Genomic DNA, 25,822 nt, shown 5'->3' with positions numbered 1-25,822 from the left:
TTTCTTGAAATTCTGTTTAATATGATTTTAAGAAGAATCTTGCTAGCATGAGAAATTAGGCTAATAGTCCTGTAATTTGAAAAGATTTTCAGATTTTTTTTTGGTAAGGGGATGAAAATTTATTTCTTCCAATCTGATGGCCACCATCCCATTTCCCAAATCTTTACAATTATTTTATGAAAAAACTTGCCGCCCTTCACATCTGTAGCTTTAGTCAATTCCGCTGGTATTTCATCAATTCCAGGTGACTTGCCACACATCAGGTTCTCTGATGGTTTTTTCGACTTCTCCCTTCAGTGGAACTGGTTCATGATCACACTCTTGAAAACGGAGTGGTAGATCATTAGTGTCAGCAGGTGCTCTGAAGAGCTGCTCACAGTATTCTTTTCACCTTCCTTTGTGTTCTCCTCTTAAAATTTCTCCCTTGGAGTCCTTAATTACATTAAGTTTTGGTCAGAACTTTTGCCTTAAGGATTTAATAACATCATACATCTTCTTAGTGTTGTTTCGTTTGTTGTGGTATTCGATTTCTTTACACTTCCGATTGATATAAGGTAACCCTTGTATAACACGGTAATTTGGCTCCTACAAAAGCTCGTGTAATGCGAAACCATGTTATACGGGACTAAGAAGCAGTACAAAAATGGGGGGGGGGGGGGGTTATGTTCCAAAAGCTAACAAAAATGCATCTTTTTTTTTTATAACTATCAAAAGCTTAATTTTTATAGAAGTAATAACTTAATATTTTAACTTATATTCAGATAATGTATGTTCATTTAATTTTCTTCCTCTTCATCGCTGCTAAGCACAATCTCTTCTGCAGCATCTAGATTTCGGGCATCTGCTCTCTTTAAAAGTCACAAACTGCACACTTTGAAGTCACAATTTTTTATGGTCTCAAACAAGCACAAGTTCAATAGCACAGAACCTAACCCAGGGGTATCCCAACAAAATACAGTGCCCCCACACTTTAAAGATATAAAGCACAAATTTAACTTTATTACCTTACCAATTCACAAAGCTAAATGATACGTATAAATCGGAAGAATATTTTCCAGTTAGCAAAATAAAAATAAATTTAAGCTTACATACATAGCTTAATTAATACATACTGTAATATGTACATACTAATTGATATTTCTGTTCACTGATTTTTTTTTTTTTTTTGTTGTAAAATTTTTAACAGTAAAAATGATAAGGAATTAATAACAAAGAACACGGCATGCTCAAGTTGCAACAAACATGATACACACAAGTGAGATATGGAGTAATGAGTTTCTGAAAATTTATTTTTATATTATTGAATATTTCATGGAAGGGGAAACATATTTCACTCAATACTATAGCAAATGCAAGAAGATTGAGTTTACTACCCATTTATAATTGATTACATTAACAGAAAAGACCAATAAACTGGAAAGTGCAAATTTTTTTATTGTTTTATGGTAGTGACCTCCAGAAATGTGCTTTAGAAAAATTTCATGAAGCCGATAATGACTAGCGATTCAACAGTAGGGATTCACAAAAAGGAATGGAAACATTGAAAATTACATCTAACATAACAGCAGGGTTTTCCCAGCACAAAAGCTCAAAAATACCATGCTATGCAAGATTTCCTGGAATTCTCAGACCGTGTTATATATAAATACTGCATTGTGCGAGGGTTGCTGCAATTTATCAATCACATTAGAGCGAAACCATTTTGTAGAAATACCATGTTATAGGGGGTTGCCTGTAATCCTATATGTCCTCAAGTCATCATCCAACAAAGTCATCAAGACTTGACTTTGTTGTCAAGTCGTCAAGACTTGACAACAAAGTCATCAAGTGCTTAAACAGCACTTGATGACTTTGTTCAGTTCCTGATACTCTTCATTTCTATGTACACCCTGGGCTTTTGCAATTCTTCTCGGTTCAATAAGTTTAAAAGTGGCTTCTTTAATCCATGGCTTCCTGATCTGTGACCTTTCTTTAATGTATATATTTGCTGAATCCTTAATAATGCTCTTTCCCACATTTCCTCAGGCAACATATCACCATCTAGTTCTACTATGGCTTGAAAACGATTGCCAAGTATATATTATATAATTGATTAATATTTTCTACATCCAATTGTCTAGGGAAAACTATTCGTGGTCTTTTTCAGCTTCAGCTTGAGAATGATGTGGAATAGTTGATGATCACTGTCACAATCTGCTCCAGGAAAATATCTTTGCTGTGATTACACTGTAAAATGCCACCTTTGCTGAATAAGGATGTAATCAATCTGATTCCTTGTTTTATGATCAGGAGATTTCCATGTGTACAGCCTTCTCGGGTGTTGCTGAAAGCAGGTGTTTCATATGACAAGACTGTTCAGATGACAAAATTCAATTAAACTTTCACCCCGTTCATTTCTAGTGACAAGATCAAACCTCCCACATTCCGGACTAGAACGAATGAAGTAAATGTGTGTCTCCCCCCCCCCCTCACCTGGTAGGTTCCCCACTGCCAGCTAACATACCCACCCCCAGAGCGGGATGGGCAGCTGGACCTTCATACCGGATTCGACACTCCTTGGACATGACACCGACGAAGACATTCTGCGGCTTTGCTGCCAACACGCCATTGGCGATCCAAACTGGGTACTCTAACCTGGTTCCCTTTAAAACCCCATCCCCAGGCAGGGAATGGAGGAGACGGATCTCTGTCTCCTCTCTTCCCTGCCTACCCCCCATATTTCGCCTGGTGGGGCTCGTCTCCACTGACCTCTTTGGGGATGCCTACTCTATCCGTCCCTATTCTTCTATCTGTTTCCTCCCCAGTCTTCAATCTCCCCCCCCCTCTCTCTCTCACTAAATCGACCGAGTACACCCCTTAACAAAGCCGCCAAATTATAACCAACGTCTAAATTCTACCGGTTTTGTGCAAATCTCTAAGATATCTAACACTATCAGCTTTTATCTAGCATTACATGTCTAAATTTAATAACATCAAAATTTTGCCCGACCTATTTGGCCTTTAACACATCTCTTTAGTGTTCAACCCTAACCAGCGATTTCCTAACAGCAATCCCATTAAGCATTAATGTCAAATGCATAAACTTTTTTTCTTTTTTTTTTTTTTTTTAAATAGGCCCTAGCCACTGAAATCCCAGGAAACTAGGTGGCAGGACCTGCCAGAGCAAATTTTGTGATACTGGATACACCCGGCTAGCCTCCACGTGGCAGGGTATGGGCAACGTCGGGCCCCACTAGGGGCCTGGCGGCCAATAAGCCAGATAAACAATGGGCACAACATATCACACTGCACAGACACGACCCACACACTTTCAAGTCTCTGGCTTGACAGTGTACTGTCCTCGATACAGCGAAACCCACGCGGAGATGGGAGAAATCCCAGGTGCCGTCTGACACGAACATACCTTATTCCGGACTAGAAGAAACTGGCTTGCCTACTTTTGCATTGAAATCACCCATAAGTATCAAAATGTCAGGTCATGATATATGGTATAAATTCAAATATTTATTAGACATAGTGCAATCAAAATGTTAAAAACAATTTAATAAAAGCAAATATAAGAAAAATTACAATAAATATAATTACATAATATATATTCTTCAGCGGGCCAGTTATTATTCATATTTTGAAAATGACTGTGGGCCAGAGGTTGCCCACCTCTGAGTTCTAAGATGGCTCAATAGCAAAACTTGGTTTTCCCCCATACAATATCAAAGCAACAGCTTTATGAAAACTTAAACAAAAGCTTCTGCAAAAGATCAAGTCTGGAGTAATGCTTCTTGCAAAGTTGATTACTTCTGCAAGCGACTTACCAAATATAGCCAACATAATAACAGCAGCTCCCAACAGAGAAAAATCAAGAAACCAACAATTCAAATCTAATCAAATCTCTCTAGATTCAAGCAAATCGTTAGAATGTTTCCCAATGTACCCTTTTCATCTCATAAATCTTCACAACAATGATTTCCAAAGATTTATAGATTCTCAGGCCTACAGGAGTAAGATTTCAAATCAAATGAAAAGAAATGCAAACAGCAGCCTGAACTTAACCAAGTAACTGGCAACTGAATTCCTAATGTACTGTACTGCAACTGTCTTATTTTGTAAATACATTAATATAATTCATTTACATTGTTTTGTGTATATATGAATATTGCTATGTGTATTGATTAATTACTATTTTATTTCCTCCATACTAAATTATTTGTGCTTAACCATATGCTATGAAGAGCTTCTAGTAATGTGCAATAAATGAATATTTATATCATAACTCCCAGAACCCTTTCTTCCTCTACTATTTTTAATTCAACCAAGTGTATGTCATTTTGGGATTCAACTGTGATTTTAATATAATAGAGTGGTTTTAATATAATAACAACCTTCATTTTGGGATTGCTATTCCTCAAATGCATTTTGTTGAATGAAATGCATTTACCTTGCATTTTGTTGAATGAAATGCATTTACCTTGCATTTTGTTGAATAAAACATAGCTGCCACTTTTCTGACAATTCTTGAAGCCCGTTCAAGTCATCCTGAAGGAGCACTGCTTGGCACTGATCATTAAACAACTCTCCCAACCATCACTGCAAATTTTGGCATCATGACATCTATCCCTTTGTTAATGTCATTTATGAAAATCAGAAACAACAGTAATCCAAGAACTAATCCTTGGGGGACTTCACCCCACTTGGGTGTTCCCCAAGATTCAGTTGTTGTTCACACACTTTTTCCCTCTTGTATATTAATGGCCATCCTTTGGAGGTCCCACTTCTGATGTTATACCAATCTGAAGAATATCCATTAATCACAACTCTCTGCCATTCAGCCATCCTGCAATCCATCTTAGAATCTTGCCAGTAATCCCAATATGTTCTTTCAGTTATATAGTAACTCTTAGGAGGGACTGAGTCAAATGCATCTCTAAAATCCAAATAAACTATGTTGAAATTGTTCCCTACATCCATTTCAGGAAAACTAGTATCTAATTAGCTAACTAAGTCAGTTGAACATGGGTTTCCTTTAACAAAATCATGTTGTGTGTCTTTCAGATGCCATTTCTATCTAAAGGTCCTTCTTAATCATTGCCTCTAAATTTTTCCCTACCACTGAAGTCAAACTAACTGGTCTGTAGTTACCAACTTCACTCAAAGAACTGCCTTTATGTATTGGCGATATGTTCCCACTTCTCCAATCCAAAGGAATTTCTCACAAGTCCAGTGATGCCCTCATAATTAACCACAATGGTTCAATGCACTTTCTGGCTGCTTTCCTCAAAATTACTGGGTATATATATATATATATATATATATACACAAAGTTCATTTTTACCCAATGAGAAATAATATCATTTTGTATGGTTAATACAAAGCTCAACACAGTTGTCCTATTTTTGCCCTGCTAGCAGTATGCATGTGATCACCCATTTCTGCATTTCCTGAACAATAGCACTGACTTCTTAATTTACTTTTATGTAAAAAAAGCTAGTTTATGGTGCTAGAACATAAATACATTCTGAAAAACATCAACTACAGGTCACTCATAAATGCTGCACTGTACTCAGAGAGTTTTGTTATAATCTATTTTTTGTGCCATTTTTAAAAGGGTCTAAGTTGATGCATTATCAGAGGCATATGATGCAAGAAAGCAAGCTTATATAATAGCATAAGCCAAAAAAAAAAAAAAAAAAACCCACCTTCCCATTTCACCCATCCATTCACTCCAAATGTTCATCTAGTTCTACCTTGAACTTATTTAAGTTGCTGACCTCCGCTACAACAGATGAAAGTTTGTTCCAACTATCAACCACCCGCTGGCTAAAAGCAAATTTCCGCACATCTATTTACAATTGTCTTTCCTCAATTTGAATTCATATCCCTTCAGGTGAGTAATCTGAGCAAGAGGAAGAATCCCATTAGCACTGAGCTTGCTGGTGTCTCCGTAGCCAGGTGGGAAGAAGCAGCAGTGCATAGTACACACACTTCTTGATTAGGCCGGGGTTCGAGCCCGTCACCACCAAATACAGAGGATGCAGAAAGGTCAGGGAATGGCCAACGCATATCCCAGAGCAATATGGCCTTAGTTGCTAATGCTCCTAAAAACCAAACAATAAACAAACTGAGCTTGCTCAATCCATTCAAGGCATTATACACCTCAATTAGATCACCTCGCAGGTGCCCAGTCTCCAGGCCACAATTTGCAGAACTTAAGCCATATTTTTGGAGCTTGTCTTATAAGAGATATCAATTAACTCTAATTTATATTCATGGGTTAATTTTTGTATATTTCCTTTAATATTAAGACATTCTTATTTAACTACTTTGTGATACTAATTACATATATACTGTATTTTTATTACCATTATTTTTGTCTTAGTTTATTTTATAAATAAAAAAATCTAAACAAAAGGTGTATTATTCTTATTATTTGTTAGACAAGGCTTTTGTTACTCTTGTTACTGTTTTTATTTTTACTACTTGATTTTATTATTGTCATTATTTCATTTTTCAGGGGGGGGGGGCAAAAAAAAAAAGCTTTGACTCTTTTGGCAGACATGTTACTACAAAAAACATTACTATAAAATTTTAAAATTTAGGACACTTGAACTCTGTGTTACAGAAATTCTACTATATATCCAAAGTAAGTATTTATGTACTTACAAGATGATCTGGTATGTCAGAATCTAATTTTTTCCTAGCAAACAGAGACATCAACAATGTCCAACAGCGGGCTGTATTTGAGAAGTGATATCCACCTAAAATAAAGACATCTATCCTAAAGAACTGAGTTAAAGTCACCATACAAATAATTTTGTGACAAAGAAAAGTTTTACCTGTATACCTGTACCATGTTTTGTCATATCCATATAAATATAAAAAAAACACTAATTGTACTAGGAAACTAATGTAACAAATTAATGCAATAAATGTGCAATTGTGCTACCTAAGTGCCAAGATACCCTAACAATCAAATTAAAATAAAATCATAAAAATAAATGAAAGTAACCCTATCTCTTGGCAGTAATCCCAACATGTTCTTTCAATTTATACAGTAACTCTTAGGAGGGACTGAGTCAAATGCATCTCTAAAATCCAAATAAACTATGTCGAAATTGTTCCCTACATCCAGTTCAGGGAAACTGGTATCAAAATAGCTAACTAAAGTGAATTTCGCAAATTTTTGGCTGTGAGTTGTGCAAAATGCACAACTCACAGCCAAAGGATACACATTCTTTAACTTATCAAAGGAAGAGTGCCAAATTCATAAGTAAAATAAAAGGAACCTACAAGCAACACTTCTTCAGGTAATATCAGCACCTGTGAATTCCAAGTATTTCAGTCAATGAATGCTATCCAGTAAAACAACAGATATTAATATGATCTGAATAAGAATGAAAAGTAATGAACAAACTGGAAAATATATCATATGCCTTGACTAATGCCCTCTTTAGTTTAAATAAACAACGTAACAAACAAAATACAATTCTAAAACATTGACTCTGCAAATCAACAGGTACAAAACTAAATGTCAATATGCACATTAACATTGAAAACCAAATCATAATAACCAGAACAGGTTGATTTAGCCTGACATATTGCCATAAGATTTAAAATACTGTTTTAAGATGGATTTGATATTGAAAAGTCCAGTGTATTCAAAGATATTTAAGAATGCTTGCTATAAATGTTGAATTAGTACTATGATTACACATTCAGTATACTCCAACAATACATATGCAAATACTATAGTGTTTGCATATGTGTTGTTGAATAGCATAGTATAGGTGACACCAAGGTGTGAACCAACATAAGCATGGGTCAAGGTATGACGTTCACATCACAGAAGAATTCATGTGCCAACATTCCTCTATGTTACCAGACCATACTAGATGGTAGATGATTCTCATCATCTGGTACAATACCATCACTTTGCTCACTGAAGGCTTGAAGTGGTTAAACCAGTGTTTAGTCTCCAGAGAAAATCTCCAGCAATCCCCCATCTCTTCAGTTATGCAGTATGGAAGAGATGGCAATTGCTGGGGGTTATAATGGACATTGTGGAGACACACAACATTCCTTACATACTGAGGATAGAGCTCTCAGTTTCTGCAGGCTGGCTGGCTGGCTGCTAGAGCAGTGCTTCTGAAACTATCTGTAGTGAAGGACCAGTTTCTTTTATTTCCAATCTGTTGCAGACTGGTACTTTCATAAAATGCAAATCTTGCAGACCGGTAATGGATGTATTGTCGGGGAGCATTAACATTCACAACCAATTTCCAATTCATCGCAGACCAGTAACAAACATTTTGAGGACCGGCACTGGTCTGCAGACTACACTTTGAGTAGCAATGCTAGATAGTCCACCAGATCAAACCTACTGGTAACTCTCTAAAAGACATTCAAATCAGCAAGTATATAACCTCACTGCCTCTACTCAGCCAATGGAAGCATAGAGACAGCAAGATTATATCTGAATTCCTCTAGCTAGAGTCCGAGTACTTTGTATGTGTCAGTTCTGGACAAATGTCAGACCAACCACAGAATACATGTGCCTCCTAGCCAATATATTATGGCTTACCTGTATTGACACTAATTACAAACATTAACATATCCTCCTATGTCCCCATCAACAATCTCTAAAAAATATTCTAATCAAGAGTGCCTATAAAAGTGATCAAAAACAAAGCAAATAAATACTGTATTTAAAAATCAAAAACAAAATAGAGAATGACAAACTATAACCTTCAAAATGAATGCAGTATTTTATTTCTTCAGTTCTTGTCTTATTATGTAATAATATCTTATGTCATTATTTGTTACATTTCTTTTATGTTAACTACATGTTTAAATATGTTCCGAATAAACGACTAGCAATTAACCAGTGATATGAAAAAAAAATCTTTCTAAAAGAAAAAATCAATATGTGTGTGCGCACACATGCATGCACCTCATCAAAAGCCAAAGGTCTTTTGATGAGTTGTGTTGTTCATAATTAAAAGTTTCATAACTTCATAACAAAAAGTTCCATAACTAAACTCTACATAACTAAAAGTATGAACAAAATACAAGTGTTATTAACAACCCCCTGGCTTGTAGCCGTGAAAGGTATTGTGTACGGTGTGTGCCTTTTGTATGCAATAAAGAGTTCTTCTTCTTCTATATTTATTTTAAGAAATTGGAGTGCTAGTCTACCTTTGGCTATAATAACTGTTCAAAATGTCATGGAAGACTTGCTAATAATTTCTAACAGAAAAGTGGTTCACTGCTACTTTAAACCATTTGTGAGCTACACTAACAAAGATGGCAAGGCCCACTTTGTTAGTGGAGGTGTGCTAGCACTGGTTGAGGCTGGTGCTGTGTTGTGCTGGCACTGCAATTTTATGACATTATTCTCTCCAAACCATGAGTTTAAAATCCCTGCTTTATGACATTGGGTGTTGCCAAGTTGGAAGATGTGTATGAGCCACTTCAAAAATTTTTTTGCAATGTAGAACTTGACTTGACCTGAACAAATTAAGTTGGATCATGGTTCCATACACTCCACCTATTGCAGTGTATGGTTCCATACACTGCAATAGGTGGACTAGGTCCAATGGTTGCAGAACGTGAAAACACTTCATGAGAAATAATCCCAGACCATGACACCCCACCACCTCCCAACTTCACAGATGGGACAACACCCTCAAGGTAGTATGCATTCTCCATGTCTAAACATGGCCATCTCAGACTGAAGGGGGCATATGTAGTGCAACTCACTGCTCCAAAGGACTGATTTCCATTGATTCACAGTCCAGGTTCAGTGTGGCTCGTTTTTTTTTTTTGGTAGTTTTTGGCGAATCGGCTTCTGTGGCCATAATGCACCTCTCAAGGTTTTTGCAGTACTCTGATCCAAGCCCAAGGCGGGATTCGAACCCGCGACCTTTGGGTTGCCAGGCAGACACTTTACCCACCTGGCTAGCCCGGTCACAGCAGTGTGGCTTGTGATGCACCAATCATTAGTGTATGATACTTTGATAATGAATTCACTTGTTCTCATTATCAGAAGCGAAGCATGTGAAATGCAGCTGTTCCATAATTCATGGCACACAGCTTTCTATGAGTTGGATGAATTGTGATGTTCATAATTTTCCCTCCAAACTGTCTAGATTCTGATAGCAATAAGGGGTAACCAGCTGATCTTAAGATGTCTGGCTCCTATCAGAAAGTATTTTATACCTACCTGCCTAGTCATTACTTCAGCTTAGTGTTGTGTCACCTTTGCTTTTCCATTTCTTCAACACATTGCCAGCTGTCACCAGAAATCACTCCCCCCCCCCCCCACAAAAAAAAAAAAAAAAAAACTATTACTCCTTCTTTAGGCAGCATATGTGCTTGATATGATTCAAGACTGCTGATCACCTTCATAGGAAAAAATTTGCATATTTCATACTCAATTTCCTGAAATCAGAGTAGCATCTCATGACTTTTGGTGGGTGGGTGCACGTCCGCACTAACATCTCCCACCAACTGTAAGGATTAGAGATTGACAATCATTCATAAATGACATACCACAAAAGAAAAAAGAAAGGTAGGTTATGTTCCACAGAATCAGTAATGTAAGATATACACATAAATCAGGGATTCTTAACCTATGGGTCCTCATGCTGTTTGGGGTTGGTCACTGTGATCCTCTTTAATAAACTGAAATATAAATTTGAAATTTCTCCCTACACAAGCATTGTTTTTGCACTTGGTGTGATGAATTGAAGTGTGCTAGTTAAATTGTGCTAGTCACGAATTCAATTAAATTAGTGACTGGCACTAATTTAACTGAATAGTGGGCTGCTATTCAAGGTTATATTTGACTTTGAGGGAATATACAAGAATTCTTCTACATTTGAGATTTACTCTCCACTTTCCCAATTGCAGATTCTACTATCTGTCCCTCCCATTCCTACTGAATTACCTGGAAACTTCACTGAGCACTCAGTGAAGAGGACCTTTCATTTTGGGTGAAGCATGGCAGAGTGATGGCTTTTTATTCACAATGACTACTTTTTTGAGCTAGTAGACAGCAATGGAAGGAACATAAAATCGGTTAATTGCTTCAGAAGCATTCAGTATTAGTCAGTCTAGCATACCATTAAGTTATATGTAAACAGGAAGCTTGTTTGTTTGTTATTTGGTTTTTAGGAGCATTAGCAACTAAGGCCATATTGCTCCGGGGATATGCGGTGGTCATTCCCTGACCTTTCCGCATCCTCCGTATTTGGTGGTCACGGGCTCAAACCCCGGTCTAATCAAGAAGCGTGTGCTACGCACTGCTGCTCCTGCCCACCTGGCTACGGAGGCGCCAAAAAACAGGAAGCAATGGAGTTTGAACAATGTATTACAGTTTTATGCTATATTAAATGTGAACCTGACTCAAACTCAGTGTAGCTTTCACAATAAGTTCTATGTGAATCAGAGGTGTTTCTCCTTCACAAAACAGTATCATCACTTGGGTAAAACAAGTTTGCAGGAAACCAATTCTGTTGTTTGAATTAAACCCAAAAGGACCAGAAAAGACAGACTAAGAAGACCTGAAGAATGCTTAACTCCTGATATAAATGTACCATAAATATATTTATATGTATAAAGATATATAAGTAATTATTATATACAGTATAATTATATATTGGTAATTAAATGCTTAATTTAATGCTTGGAACTATAGAAAAAGAAACTTACCCCTAATACAACTAAAATTGAAAATATTCGAAAATGTTATTAAGTGCAATACACAATATTTACCGAACAAAACTTAAAATTTAATGGGATGATTTAGGCTGGATATTTTTAGATAATTGTTCAAAATTTGGTTGAAAATTTTTGATGCCAATTCTCAATACGGAATGAAGATGCTCATCTGTTATTCTGTTTCTTTTTAAATATTTATTTGATTTCATGTGTGAAAAAAACTTGCTCACAAATATACAAATGAAATTATGAAAATGGCTACTGAACACAATAGCCATTTTCATGGCATTTTCTTTTATTAGAGGAAAATCTTCAGATGGGAGAGCCTTCTACAATTCAAGTAGTTTATTTTCAAAGTCAAAATACAGGTAATCCTCGTACAAGGTAGTCAGGTTCCTATAAAATCTCATGTAGTGCGAAACAGTGTTTATGGGACTAAGAACAGTACAAAAAGGGGGGGGGCTACATTCCAAAAGCTAAAAATACACCACTTCATTAACAATGTTAACAAAACTAAAGTATTTTCCAAAACTACATCATTCCAGATTTCGTGTATCTTCTGCTCTCTTTAAAAAATCATTAATCTGGGTTTGTTGTTGCCTTTTGCTTGATCTTTGTAAATTTCATTGTATGAAACTAAGCATTTTTAAAGCTCCCTTTTGAACTTTGTGCTTCTTTCAGTCTGATCAAAAAATAAGATTTTAATTGCTTGGCTAACTTTATGCCTTCCAGTATACCTTTTAGTGTAAAATTCAGAATTTTCATCTGCACTACCATCCTCTGAATGGATTTGTTTTTTGCCTCCAGTACCATTTTCACTAAATTCGTTTTAGCAGCCTCTTTTTCCCAGTAATTCTTGAACATCTTCAGAATTAATTTTTTTTGGGGGGGGGGGGGCATCGGCAACTAAGGCCACGTTGCTTTATGTATGTATATTGTCTATAAACTGTGTGTGTGTTCTGGGGTCGATTTTCTATTTTCCTGGATGAAAAACCAGAGTTTCTGGGAGAAAAAAACCATGATAACCTCACCTGAGACCGACTAACTCTGCCACATTGTGAAAAAGACCCATAAAAATTCCTCCTATCATTGACAGGATTCGAACGTGGGTCTTTTCCACCCAGTGCGGAGAAGATGGCGATTCTCCCAACTGTGCTACGCACGAGACCTCCAGTAGTCATATCATCAAAACCTTCCCCTCTTACTGACTTAGAGAGTTCTACTATCTCACCAATTCCGTTTTCTATCGGTTAGATCATATTTCCTGAATGAACTAACAATAGCCATACATTTTTCCAACACGCATTTAATGTTGCCAGTTTTACTTCTTTGAGTGATAAAGCTATGATTCTGATACAGTCCACAATTTAAAAATGTTTCCATGCCTCCACATTTCAATTTTCCATCAACTCAATTCAGAATAAATTTTTTCCAAAATCCATTGTAACGATTTTCTGATATAATGAGTTTCAAAGGTAGACATAATGCTTTGATCTAATGGCTGAATAAAAGAAGTTGTAATAGGTGGTAGGAACATTACTTCAATATTTGGGTGATTTAAATCTTTTGGTTTGGCTGGTCTGGCATGTTATCCAGTAGTAATGAAACTTTGAAATCTAGATTTTTCCACAAGTTCAATAGCACACAGGGATTTCCCAACAAAGTAAAATATGAGTATTTTCCAATTTTTTTTTTTTTTTTTTTTTTTTTTGCATAACAGTTAGCAAGCTAAAAGTGTGAATTCACAAAAAAGAATGGAAATGTTTAAAAATTACATCCAACATAATAGCAGAGTTTTCCCCTCACAAAAGCTCAAAAATACGATGTTGTGCAAGGTTTTCGACAATTATCTAACTGTGTTATATAAGTACTGTGTTGTGCGAGAACTGCCGCACTTTATTAATCGTGATACAGCAAAACCATGTTGTAGAAGTACTGTGTTATACGGGGTTGCCAGTACTTATTTTTGAACCATGTTTTGGCTTGAAGATCAATAATTTCAAGTTGCAAGCTGGAATTGTACTTTTTCAGCCATAGAAATAAACAGGTTCTCAAACAAGCTTATGTCTTTTTCATGGGATCTTATATCAGAAAATCGACTTTGACTCATCAAAAAGTAATTGTAATAATGAGAGCAACGATTCTTTGAAAATGTGTTTCATCTTTAGCTCGGTACAACATTCAAAGTGCACTAAGTTGTCTTGCTCAATTTAGGATTAAAATAATAACTTATTCTGAAATGATTTGATGTCACCAAACTAATCAGACCAATTTTCCTTTCCCTTGTAGTTTTAAATTAAGAGCATTTAAATGACTAGAAATGTCTGTATGAATTGCAAGATCAAACAGCCACACCATATTTGGTGGTAGTTTTATTGTAAAATTAATTTTCTTTTTGATATTTCATAAAAAATATCAATTTCACAATGTAGTTTAAAGAACCGATGTAATACTTTGCCATGACTAAGTCAACTCACTGCAATTTCTGAAAGAAACTGTTGAAACATTCAGCCATTAAGGCCATTTGATCTTATAAAATTTACAGTTGAAATAACCACATTCATAACGTGTTGGAGATCCAATACTTTCCCATAAAGAGCTTTTTGATACACAATGCAGCTAATTCCAATTGGAGTTTCAGCTCCGATATCTATCATTTTCTTGGGGTTATTCTACCCATAAGCCCAATGTTTTTACCAATCATATTTTTTGTACTCCCAGTTGACTCCTACCAGGTTTTTAATATTTAATCCTAACTTTTCAATAGATTGGCAAAAATTAAAAAAATATATTTTATTAATATTCACAAATGCAAAGTACTGCATATGGGTAGCAGTAACCCAAGAGAAACATACCAACTGTGTGGTACTACACTCAGGGAGGTAGAGAATGAAAAAGACCTGGGGGTAATTGTGCAGTCGGATACAAAGTTCTCTGAGCAGTACAGATGGGCTGCCAGAGTAGGTCATGGAGTTTTGTCAATGATATATAGGAATTTTACTAGCAGAGACAAGGAGGTGATTATACCTCTGTATAAGGCAATGGTTAGGCCACACCTTGAGTACTGTGTAAAGTCTGGAGGCCTCATTTTAGGAAGGATAGAGAGTTGCTAGAACAAGTACAGAGAAGGGCAACGAGATTGGCGAGAGAAACAAAGGGGTTCTCTTACCAGGAGAGGCTTAAATTCTGTAAGTTGCAGCATCTGGAGACTAGGAACCTGCAAGATGATCTGAGTGAGGTGTACAAGGCCTTGAATGGTTTCATGTTTTCCAAAAGTTGTTTGAACAAATTCTTTCCAATATCTTCTGCTCTTTGCATAATTGTTTGTCGAGACAAACTAATGTCTTGTATCACTGTTCGTTTCTCTGTACACATTTTTCCATAACTTTTAACAAACAAAACACTTAAATTCATCATCACTGAATGGTTTACTTTCAAAAGTGATCAAATATGCAACTTGATAACTGGAACTTACAGTATATAAATTTCTTGACTGATACGTTTACTGTGTGTTTTGTTTTTTCTTAATTCGTTTTTTAACTCTCAATACTTTTCTCTTCACAACACTCCTTTATGTTGATCATAAGATTTATACTTGGAATCATAGCGTCATTTTAAATTATATTCTTTTAAAACTCACACAGTCTCCTTACACACTAAACACACTGATTTTTCGTGGTAATCAATGAAGTCTTCAGTCCACCTTTGATCAAAAACAGGACACTCCAAATTGATTTTCCTCTTTCGAAACATTTTTAACGATGTTTTTTTTTTTTTAATTCAATACAAATTAATAATAATTTGATACAATCAATAAGTAATATCAAAATAGTAGAATTTCACAATATGAAAAGATCGATATGTACATAACTGTATTTAGCGTACATATGACTGCTGAACCACATGCACACATTTGATACAGTCGAGCTCGATGCTTGCATGGTTGTACACACAGTGGCGTGACTCTCTAAAATGCTGTTTTAGTTCACTTTCTGTGCGGGTCGTATAAAATTATTCGCAGGCCTGATCCAGCCTGTGGGCAGTAGGTTGGAGTGAGAATATTCTTGATTCATCATTACTTATGAATTAGTGACATCATAGGGCTTAAAATACAAAAAACACTGGCAGGTAGTGATCATACAATCATTAGTTAGCAGATGAAGAAAGATGTAGTAGTTAAGAGTAAAGGCATGGGTTTTAATTTCAGAAGAGGGAACTTTGATGGTTTAATACACTATTATATGATATCTATTAATTGGGCAGATTACAGAGTGAAGGCAAATACACTTGAATTATTAGATTAGCATCAGTACAGGCATACGATGCAAGAAAGCAAGCTAATGCAGCATCAGCCAAAAAAAAAAAAAAAAAAAACCCTTCCATTTCACCCCACCATTCGTTCCAAATGCCTGTCCGGCTCAGCCTTAAATTTATTTAGGCTATTAGTTACCACAACAAAAGATGGAAGCCTGTTCCACCAATTGGCTAAAGGCAAATTTACGCACTTCTATTCACAACTGTCTTTACTCAATTTGAATCTGTGCCCCCTTAGGTTCTTAATCTAAGCAAGAGGAAGAATCTCATCAGCATTCGACTTGCTCAACCCATTCAAAGTCTTATACACCTCACAGGTGCCTACTCTCCAGGCACTGCAATTTGCAGAACTTAAGCCTTTCTTGGTAAGAGTACCCCTTTGTTGCCCTCACCAATCTTGTTGCCCTTCTTTGTACTCTTTCTAGCAACTACATCCTTCCTAAAATAAGGCCTCCAGACCTGTATACAGTATACTCTAGGTGTGGCCTGACCATTGCCTTGTATAACGGGATAATCACCACCCTGTTCTTGCTAGAAAAATTCCTAAATATCATTGACAAGACTCCATGATCTGCCCTGGCAGCCCATCTGCACTGCTCAGCAAACTTCATATTTGACTGCACAATTACCTCCCACGTCTTTTTCACTTTCCGCTTCCCGGAGTGTAGTACCACACAGTTGGTGCATTTCTCTTCAGTTATTGCTAACCATTTGCAGTACTTTGCATTTGTCAATGTTAAACTTCAGTTGCAACTTCTCAGTTCATTTTCCCAACTTATCTAGATCCAGTTGGAGTAGCATACTGTCTTTATTGTCATTAACAACTGTGCCAACCTTTGTGTCTTCTGCAAACTTGGACATTAAACCTGATATACCTTCATCAATATCATTGATAAATATACAAAACAACAATGAGCCCAACACCGAACCCTGGGGAACCCCACTAATAACATTTGTCCACAAAGAGCAGTGTTCATTGATTACCACTCTCTGTCGTCTCCCACTCAACCATCCCTTTATCCATTGTACCAACTTACCCTTAATGCCATACCTCTCCAATTTGTACAGAAGTCTTCCATGTGCAACAGTATTAAAGCTTTCCTGAAATCCAAGTATATGATATCAAAATTATTTTTGGCATTCAGTTCCTTTGTGACCACATCATAGTATCCAATCAAACTGGTCAGACAAGACCTCCCTTTATCAAACCCATGTGTGTGTCTTAATTATTACTGCAGTCTTCTCTAGATGATCCTGCAATGCTTCTATAACCAGTGATTCCATTATTTTCCCCAGAACACATGAAACTAACAGGTCTGTAGTTACTTGTCACCTTTTGAATCCCCTTTGTGAATTGGTGATACATTTGCACACCTCCAGTCCATGGGGACCTCCCCTGATTCCAAGAAAGCTCTCATAATTATGGCTAAAGGTTTGCTTACTTCATTTGCTGCCTCCTTTAATATAACTGGTGAGATCACATTCACCCTTAGGTTTAGGCCTTCCTTAGGTTTAACTTCAACAATTTCTCCTCCACTTTGCTTTCAGTTATTACAAAACCACTTAGCTCCCTGTTATCATTTGATAAATTCTGGCACTCCCCTCATTGAATAACTCCTCATGTGTGAATGTAGATACAAAATACTCATTCAGTTTATCAGCTACCTGAGCATGATCATCAATAATCAACTCATCTATGTTAAGTGATCCAATCTGATTCATCCCTTTCCTTCTAGAGTTTACATAAGTAAAGAACTCTTTGCTGTGTTTCTTTGCATCCTTTGCCAAAGATTGCTTGTAATCTGCCTTTGCTTGCCTAACCTCCTTTGCGCTTTGATTACAGACTAGTTTATACCTGCCATAGGCTTCTGTGTCACCTGATACTTTATATGCATCCAATACCTTTTTCTTCTCTGCCAGGAGCCTCATTAATTCATCTGACATCCATTTAGGCCTTAACCTTGAACAATATTTCTTAAAAATGAAATGAAAAGCCTGGTAGCCTCCAAAATTAAGTCCCTGAAAGCTTCCCATTTAGAATTCAATGTTGGTAACATCATCAGTTGATCCCACTGTATAGAATTTAAAAACTGTCTGAGACCTCTGTAGTCACCTTTACAAAAGCAAAAGTCCTTTCCTTTAGCCTTGATGGTAGTTATATCTTTAAGTAATTCTCATATCAGTGCATTGTGATCACTGTCACCCAGTAGTTCCTTTATCTGCAAATTCTTAATGCATGAATAATCACTGCTGATAATCAGATCAAGACTATTACTCCCTCTGGTTGCCTCTCAAATGTGTTGCTGTTGAAAACAGTCATCCAATAAATCCATTTTTTTTTTTTGATTTGGTAGTTGTTGGCGCATCGGCTTCTGTGGCCATATTGCACCTCCCAAGGGTTTTTGCAGTACTTTGATCCAAGCCCGAGGCGGGAATCGAACCCGCGACCTTTGGGTTGCCGGGCAGGTACTTTACCCACTCGGCTAGCCCGGTCGGCTCCAATAAATCCATAAAAGTCTTGATAGTGTGCAAGTGACCAACCCACGAGTTCCAGTCAATATATGGAAATTTAAAATCCCCCATTATAAGACATTCTGATTTACTGGCCCACTATTTCTCTGCGCAATTGCTCATTATTCTCATCAGATTCATTAGGCCTATAACAACATACCTACTCTCATTTTAACTTTCCCAGTGCTTATTTCACACCAAACAGACTCAACACTGCATTGTCCACCAACATCAATTGTATGCACTTCCTTAGATTTTGTGTGTTTCTTAACTAACAGCATAACCCCTCCTCCTTCCTGTCCTGTCTATCCTTCCTGTACACATTGTACTCCCCAAATTCCAATTGTGCACTGCTTATATCTGTGTGACACCATGTCTCTGATATCCCAACAATATCTGCTTTTGATGTCTTGACTAGCACTTCAAGCTCATCAAATTTATTAACTATACTCCTAGCATTGGTGTACATGCAAGTATACATGCACCTGTTCCTACTCTTAGTTTCAGGCTGCTGCTCATTCTAATAGAAGCAGTGCAAGAATCACTTTTGCCTTTGCCTATGGCCACTGTTAACCTTTTAGTCTGTTTATCCTCTCCCTCCAAGCTATCAGTTTTCCGACCCACCTAACCCTGCCTCGATAGCATCAGCAAATATTCTTGCACCTTTTCTATTTAAGTGTATCCCTGTAGAAGCAGTCTCTCCTGTTAACAAGCACAGACCAAGCTGAGAAGAATTCTACTTCTTGAGCCTTGCACAATCTCTCCAGGGCCGAATTGATCGACACATCTCTCATCATATACTCCCTCCTATCGTGTCTGGGCAGAATTGCAGACACTTTAACATTCAACCCTAACTTGCGACTTTTTTTCAACATTGACCTGTCTTGAGTAAATCTGCAGATCTCTTACTCTTAATGTCATTAGTTCCAACGTGTACAACATCACCTTTTGTGCTCTTAAAAGATGATATCTACTCTACAACGTTGTCAACTTTTGACCCTGCCAGACATATGGCAGATATATTATGGAATACTTTTACAGCAAAAATAACAGCAGCAGCCATGAATGCATAAGAAATTTAAGAAAATATTACAGGAAGAGGAGGATGCCAAAATAGATAAATGTGGAGTCAGCCAGTCAAATAGAGCAGAAAAAGAAAGCATGAGACAGTTACAGACTGATGAAAAGTTCTGAAGCCTACAACAGCTACAAGTTGATTTGTAATAGTATCACAGATAAGCTAAAGAGACCAAGCTGCAATGGCTAAATGGCTAAAGAACAAATACTGGGGACAAGGAATATTTAATGTATGTATATACAGGAAAGAAAAGAGCATATCAGATTAGACCCTTGTGCAATGAGTGGAAGATCTTAGATAACCCAGCTGATGTTGCGGATGAATTGAACATGTACTTTGCATCTGTCTTTACTGAAGAAAGACTCTTCATGCTGAGGAGGCTGTGGAAGTGATACTGAGTCATATGAAATTGCTGATTTCGGAATTACAGGTGACTGTTTATTAGAAAAACCTTCAAAGCATAAAGGCAAATAAGGCTTCTGGAGTTTATGGCATATACCTAGTAAATTTGAGGGAGGGCACTAAGGAGTGTGCCAAACAGCTGAAGCTAATTATGAGGACATGTTTGGACTCAGGAGAGATTCCTTTAGATAGGAAAAGTGCCAACATATCACCATATGTCAATATATAAAGGCAGTTCTAAGAGCAAAGTTTATGACTTTTGACTGGTTAGTCTGACTTCAGTTGTGGGAAAAACCTTAGAAGCAATGATTAAATGGACATTAGATAGATATGGCATTCTGAATAACACACATGGTGTTAAGACAAAATCATATTTTTAACTAACTTAGTAAGCTATTTTGACCCAGTTACTCACGAGCTGGATGTAGGAAACAATTTCGGCATAGTTTATTTGGATTCTAGCAAGGCATTTCACTCAGTCCCTCATAAGAGCTTATTGTATAAGCTGGAACATTTTGGGATTACTAGAAAAATTTTAAGATGGGTTGCTGAGAGGCTGCAGGGCAGAAGGTTGTGATTAATGGATATTCATCAGATTGGAGTAAAGTAAAAAGTGCCCACCCTCCCTTCAAGGATCGGTTTTTGGACGACAACTGCTGTTTCTGATTTTCATAAACAACACTGATGATGGGATAGAAGGCTTGATGTCAAAATTTGTAGAAGACTTAAAGACTGGTAAAGTAGCTAATGATCAGTTCCAAGTGACAATCCTTCAAGATGACTTAAGCAGGCTGCAAGAATGGTCAGAAAAATGGCAGCTATGTTTTACTGCAGCAAAATGCAAGGCCTTACACTTTGGGAATAGCAACTGCAAAATAAATTATACACTTGGTGTGGTTGAATTAAAAATAGTAGAAGAAAGAGATCTGAGAGTTACAATACGAGCAGATATGAAGTTTGATGAACAGTGTAAACAGACAGCTAGGAAAGCCCATGATGTCCTATCAATAATTTATCAAACATTATCTTATAGAGATATGGAGGTCATAGTCCCAATGTATAAGGCAATTGTAAGACCACGTTTGGAATATTGTATTCAAATATGGAAACCATCTATAAAAAGACTGAGCTTCTTGAAAGGGTCCAAAGATAGGCAACTCACATAGTGAGATCAACTAAAAGCAACCATATGAGAAATTCTGAATACATGGGCTGTAGAGCTTGGAAACCAGGCATCTCAGAGGTGACCTTACTGAGGTTTAAGGCTCTGAGAGGGGTTGGTAAAATGAATGAATGCAGAATATTCACTGTTATAGAGAATTCCAGAACTCTATAGCATAAATTCAAATTACAGGAGGAAAAGTTTAAACTAGATTGTAGGAAGTTTTCTTTTAGCCAGCATTTCATTGATTGCTGGAACAGGTTGTTTTCACAGGCAGTTGAGGCTGACAGTTTGAATAAATTGAAAGGTCAATTAGATATTACCTAACGTGAGGAGCAAATGATTTATATTTTCTTATTTACTTGTCCTTCCCCTCCCCAAAAGCACAGCCAGTGGCTTCTGTACACTATAAGGCTATTACTATAAATGGAGAAATACCATCAGGACCTGGTGCTTTCTTGGCATAAAGATTGTTCAAAAGTATTCTGATATCATTTTAACAGAAGACCAGAGGAGGCACTGAATGAAGTGGTTTACCAAGATGATTAACAAACAACTTAGAATTAAAGTAGATTGCTAGCAGGTTATCTTTATCTTTAGCTCAGGTAGAAATAGAACTGTCAAGTTTTGGCAGAGGTCAGAAGCCAGCTGAAGTTGTGAACATTAAAATTACCTCACTATTAGTAAAGTTGGATTGGAGGTCAGATTTCAAAGAGAGGAAGTCAAAGGATTCCAAGTGATTAGTAGAGTTGGGAGTACAATAGAGGTAACAGATGAATTTGAAAGAATTGGGTAGAAAGATTTTAAGCCAAAGAAGATCGAAAACAGGAGATTCCAAACTACTAAGTCTCTGACTTGGAATATCAGAGCAGTCAGATGTACAAATACCACCTCTGAAGCAAAAGGAATTATACAAGGTGCTACCCAAATGTTCCGGAAATTTGAATGTTGCGTGGGAACTATATCTAATACGGACTTGTGGCTCTAGGTAACACTGCATGCATCCTTTGTGAATTAGTGTGCCACATGGCATCAGGCTGGATATAATCACTGAATATTTATGCGCAATTCTTTGGCAATGTGTTTCGAGTAGTTTGTGATTGTTGTGATGGCTGATGTGAGAGAGAGCAACATGTTTGCATCAGGTTTTGTTTCTTTCTTAACAATACAGCAGCAGAAGCCCATAAGAAGTGTAAACAAGTTTTTGGTGAGAATGCTTTAGGACAGACATAGACCTACTACTGGTTTAACCATTTTTTAACCCAGTGTCTCAGAAATACCTGATTTCTTCTGAGTGCAGATCTTGTTTTTTCATATCCAGAATTTCATACCTAAAAATCTGGTCACCCTAAGGAGAGGTGAAATTGATTCTTGTGCTGCTTCTATAGACATGCAACATCCTGGAAAATAAGATAGAGGGGAGTGCAAGTACTGGGGGAGGAGGAGGTACCGTCAAGGGACAAGAAAATATATGGGATATGTTACAGTTACTAAGGGCAAAAACAGGTGCACATATAAATGCTTGAACATTAATGCAAGGACTAGAATAAATAACTGACAAAACATTTGCAGAAACATGGTGTCATTTAGATATAGGGGATAAAGAATTTGAATATAGAGAGTACAACAATTGCAGAATGGACAGGCAAGACAAGTGGGGGGGTAGTGTAGGTGAAGTTATGATTCTGGTTAACAGGCACTCAGAATCCAAGTTTGTTCACCCACTTGATGTGAGTGACCAGTGTGATGATGAGTTGGTTTGGTGTAACACAGGCATTGGGAAAACAAATACAAGACTAGGAATATGTTACAGGCCAAATGACTGTGATGAGGTTTAATGAATCTGACAATAGTGGAACAACAAATCAGAATGTTTTATAATGGGGAATTTTAATTTTTCCAGATATTGCAGAAACCTGTGGGTTAATCACTCACACAGCTACAGAACTATTCTAGACTTATTGGATGACTGTTTACTAGGGAATCATGTTAGAGAGGTAACAAGAGAAAGCAAGACTGTTGATCTGATTATCAGCGGTGACATTTTATATATTAAGAATATCCGTAGTTTGTAGAAGAATAAGAGAAATATACCTCAAAATTTACCTCGAAATATGATGTATTGAGCATATAGCTCTGTTATATACTATTAAGAATATCCAGATAAAGGACCCACTAGGTGGTATAATCAATATGTTTACATTGGATTTACTTAAAGATATACCTATTCTCAAGGATAAAGGGAAGGGTTTTGTACCTAAATGGATGTCACAAGAACCATTGAGACTAGCGGCAGAAAAGAAAAATGCATGGGATGATTATGAATATCAGAGGACACAAAATCCTACTGTAATAAACTAGTCTGCATAAAGTCAGTGGGGGGGGGGGTAATATTATGAGAAGTCTTTCCTAAAAATACAAAGGAAAGTACAAAAGAATTTGTTACTTATGTTAACACCAGAAAGCAAGGTTTGAACCACATTGGTCCATTTGATACGAACAGTATAACTAGTGATGATCCTATTCAAGCTGCTGACAAACTTAATAAATATTTTACATCTAAATTCACGTAAGGGGAAGTATTTAGGGAGGGATACCAGAAATATACCAATAATTGGAGCTAAATGATTTTGAGATAATTGAGAAGACAGTAGAATTATGTTAAAGCTTACAGTAAATAAGACACCAGAGGCATTGCAGGGTCATCTTGACAAAACGTGATTACGCCTAACCCTCAATTTACACAGTAGATTAGTTCTGAAAAAGTACCATGTAAATGAAAATCATGCAAGTCGAGACTAAGATTTGTATAGAAAATAAGAGGATAGGTTCTGTAAATGAGAGAATGATGGAAAATGGATGTGGAACGGCTAGGGCGTACCCCATAAGCGACATGCAGTCACATCCCCTGGAAACTGTGAGAAAAGGGTCAGAGCTACCGAACAAAGGACAGGTTCGGTTAAAGAAGTTAGTCCAGCTAGAGAAGAAGAAGAGGATGAAAAGTGTTAGAATAGGAACACTGAACATTGGGAAGAGTAGAGCTTGTGGATTTGATGCAAAGAAGAAGAGTGAAGATCCTATGCCTACAAGAGATAAAGTGGAAGGGAAATAAAGCAAAAGAGCTCAGTGAAGGGTACAAGTTGTTCTTTAGGGGAGCAGATGAGAGAGAAAGGAATGAAGTAGGTATTGTAGTTGATAAGGAGTTAAAGGATGGAGTGTGTGAGTTTAACAGAAGGAGTGACGGGATTATGAGCATCAAACTGGAGGTGGGTGGACACTTGACCACAATAGTATGTGCATATGCCCCGCAAGTAGGATGCGGGGAAGAAGAAAAGGTTGGTTTTGGGATGGAAATGGATCAAGTGGTCATGGCAATACCTGAGAAAGAGAGGTTGATTGTTGGAGGTGATTAAAATAGACATTTAGGAAGAAGCAAGAGAGAGGAAGGAAGAGTGTTTGGAAGGTGGAGTATTGGGGAAAGAAATTAAGAAAGGGAGAGGATAGTAGAACACGCAGTGGCATTTGACCTGGCGATAGTTAACACCTACTTCGAAAAGAAAGAAAGCCAGCTGATAACATACAAGAATGGGGAAAGGATAGCAGATTGACTATATCATGTGCCATAGGAGGCATCTAAACGAAATGAGGAACGGCAAGGTGATAAACGGAGAAAGTGTGTCTGCACAACATGGATTGCTTGTGTCGATTGGGAGGTTGCAGTGGGCAAAAGTAGGAAATATTTAAGACAGAGGGAAAAAAGGATAAAATGGTGGAAATTGAAAGAGGAGGGAGTTTAGGGAAAAGGTGCTAAAAGGAATAAAGTTACTGGAAGACGTGCAAGAGTGGTGGAAGTTAAATAGTTGTATCATAAGGAAAGTTGGAGAAGAGTTGTTGGGGAAAATATCAGGGAAGGGGTTGCCGGAGGGAAAGGAGGCTTGGTGATGGAATGAGGAAGTGCAATCTGTGATAAAACAAAGTAGATGAAGAAAAGATGGGATTTAACAGGTAGCCAGGAAGATAAAGCAGCATATAAATTAGCAAATAAGGAGGCAAAAAGGGCTGTGGCAATAGCAAAGGCAAAGACAGTGGACAAGGCCTATGGGGAACTGGAAAGGAAAGATGGGGACAGGCAGTTGATGAGAATAGCCAAAGCAAGAGACAAGGCATCAAAGGACTTCTCATCAATAAAACAGATAAAAGATGAGAGGGGAGTGGTGATATGGGACCAGGAGATGGTTAAGGAAAGGTGGAAAGACTATTTTAAGAAGTTATTAAATGAGGAAAACCCAAGAGCATTATGCAAGGATGGAGAGACAAATGAAAGAGCAGTGGAAGGCATAATCAGAAAAGAAGTGGAAAGTGCACTCAGAAAAATGAAGAGGGAGAAAGCAGTAGGTGCTGACCAGATACCAGAAGAGGTATGAAGTATGGGCGAAGAAGGGATCGATATCTTATGGGACCTTATGGAAAAACTGTGGCAGCAGGAGAGGATATCTGCACATCACCCTTTCCTAACCTAAGGAAAGGGTGATGTGCAGGAATGTGGGAACTACAGGGGAATAAAGTTAATATCTCATTCGATGAAGATCTGGGAAAGAATTGTGGAAGGAAGGATAAGGCAGGAGACAGAAATAGGAGAG

At 37.2% G+C, this 25,822-nt stretch overlaps 1 protein-coding gene across 1 annotated transcript in view; it reads right to left on the bottom strand.

The window, feature by feature from the left end:
- LOC150081953 (histone deacetylase 8-like) overlaps positions 1–25,822 on the bottom strand; it is a 191,546-nt gene that overhangs the window by 18,755 nt on the left and 146,969 nt on the right. Inside the window, exon 8 of the mRNA XM_090380380.1 lies at positions 6,658–6,752. Coding sequence (XP_090236506.1) covers positions 6,658–6,752 — 95 coding nt within the window. The remainder of the gene's footprint in view (positions 1–6,657; positions 6,753–25,822) is intronic.

The sequence above is a fragment of the Mastigoproctus giganteus genome, chromosome 8 (assembly GCF_048544385.1).
Source record: "Mastigoproctus giganteus isolate SK-2022 chromosome 8, ASM4854438v1, whole genome shotgun sequence".
Taxonomy (NCBI): Eukaryota; Metazoa; Arthropoda; class Arachnida; order Uropygi; family Thelyphonidae; genus Mastigoproctus; species Mastigoproctus giganteus.
The sequence above is the reverse complement of the archived record's forward strand: the minus strand, read 5'-3'. Positions and strand labels throughout refer to the sequence as shown.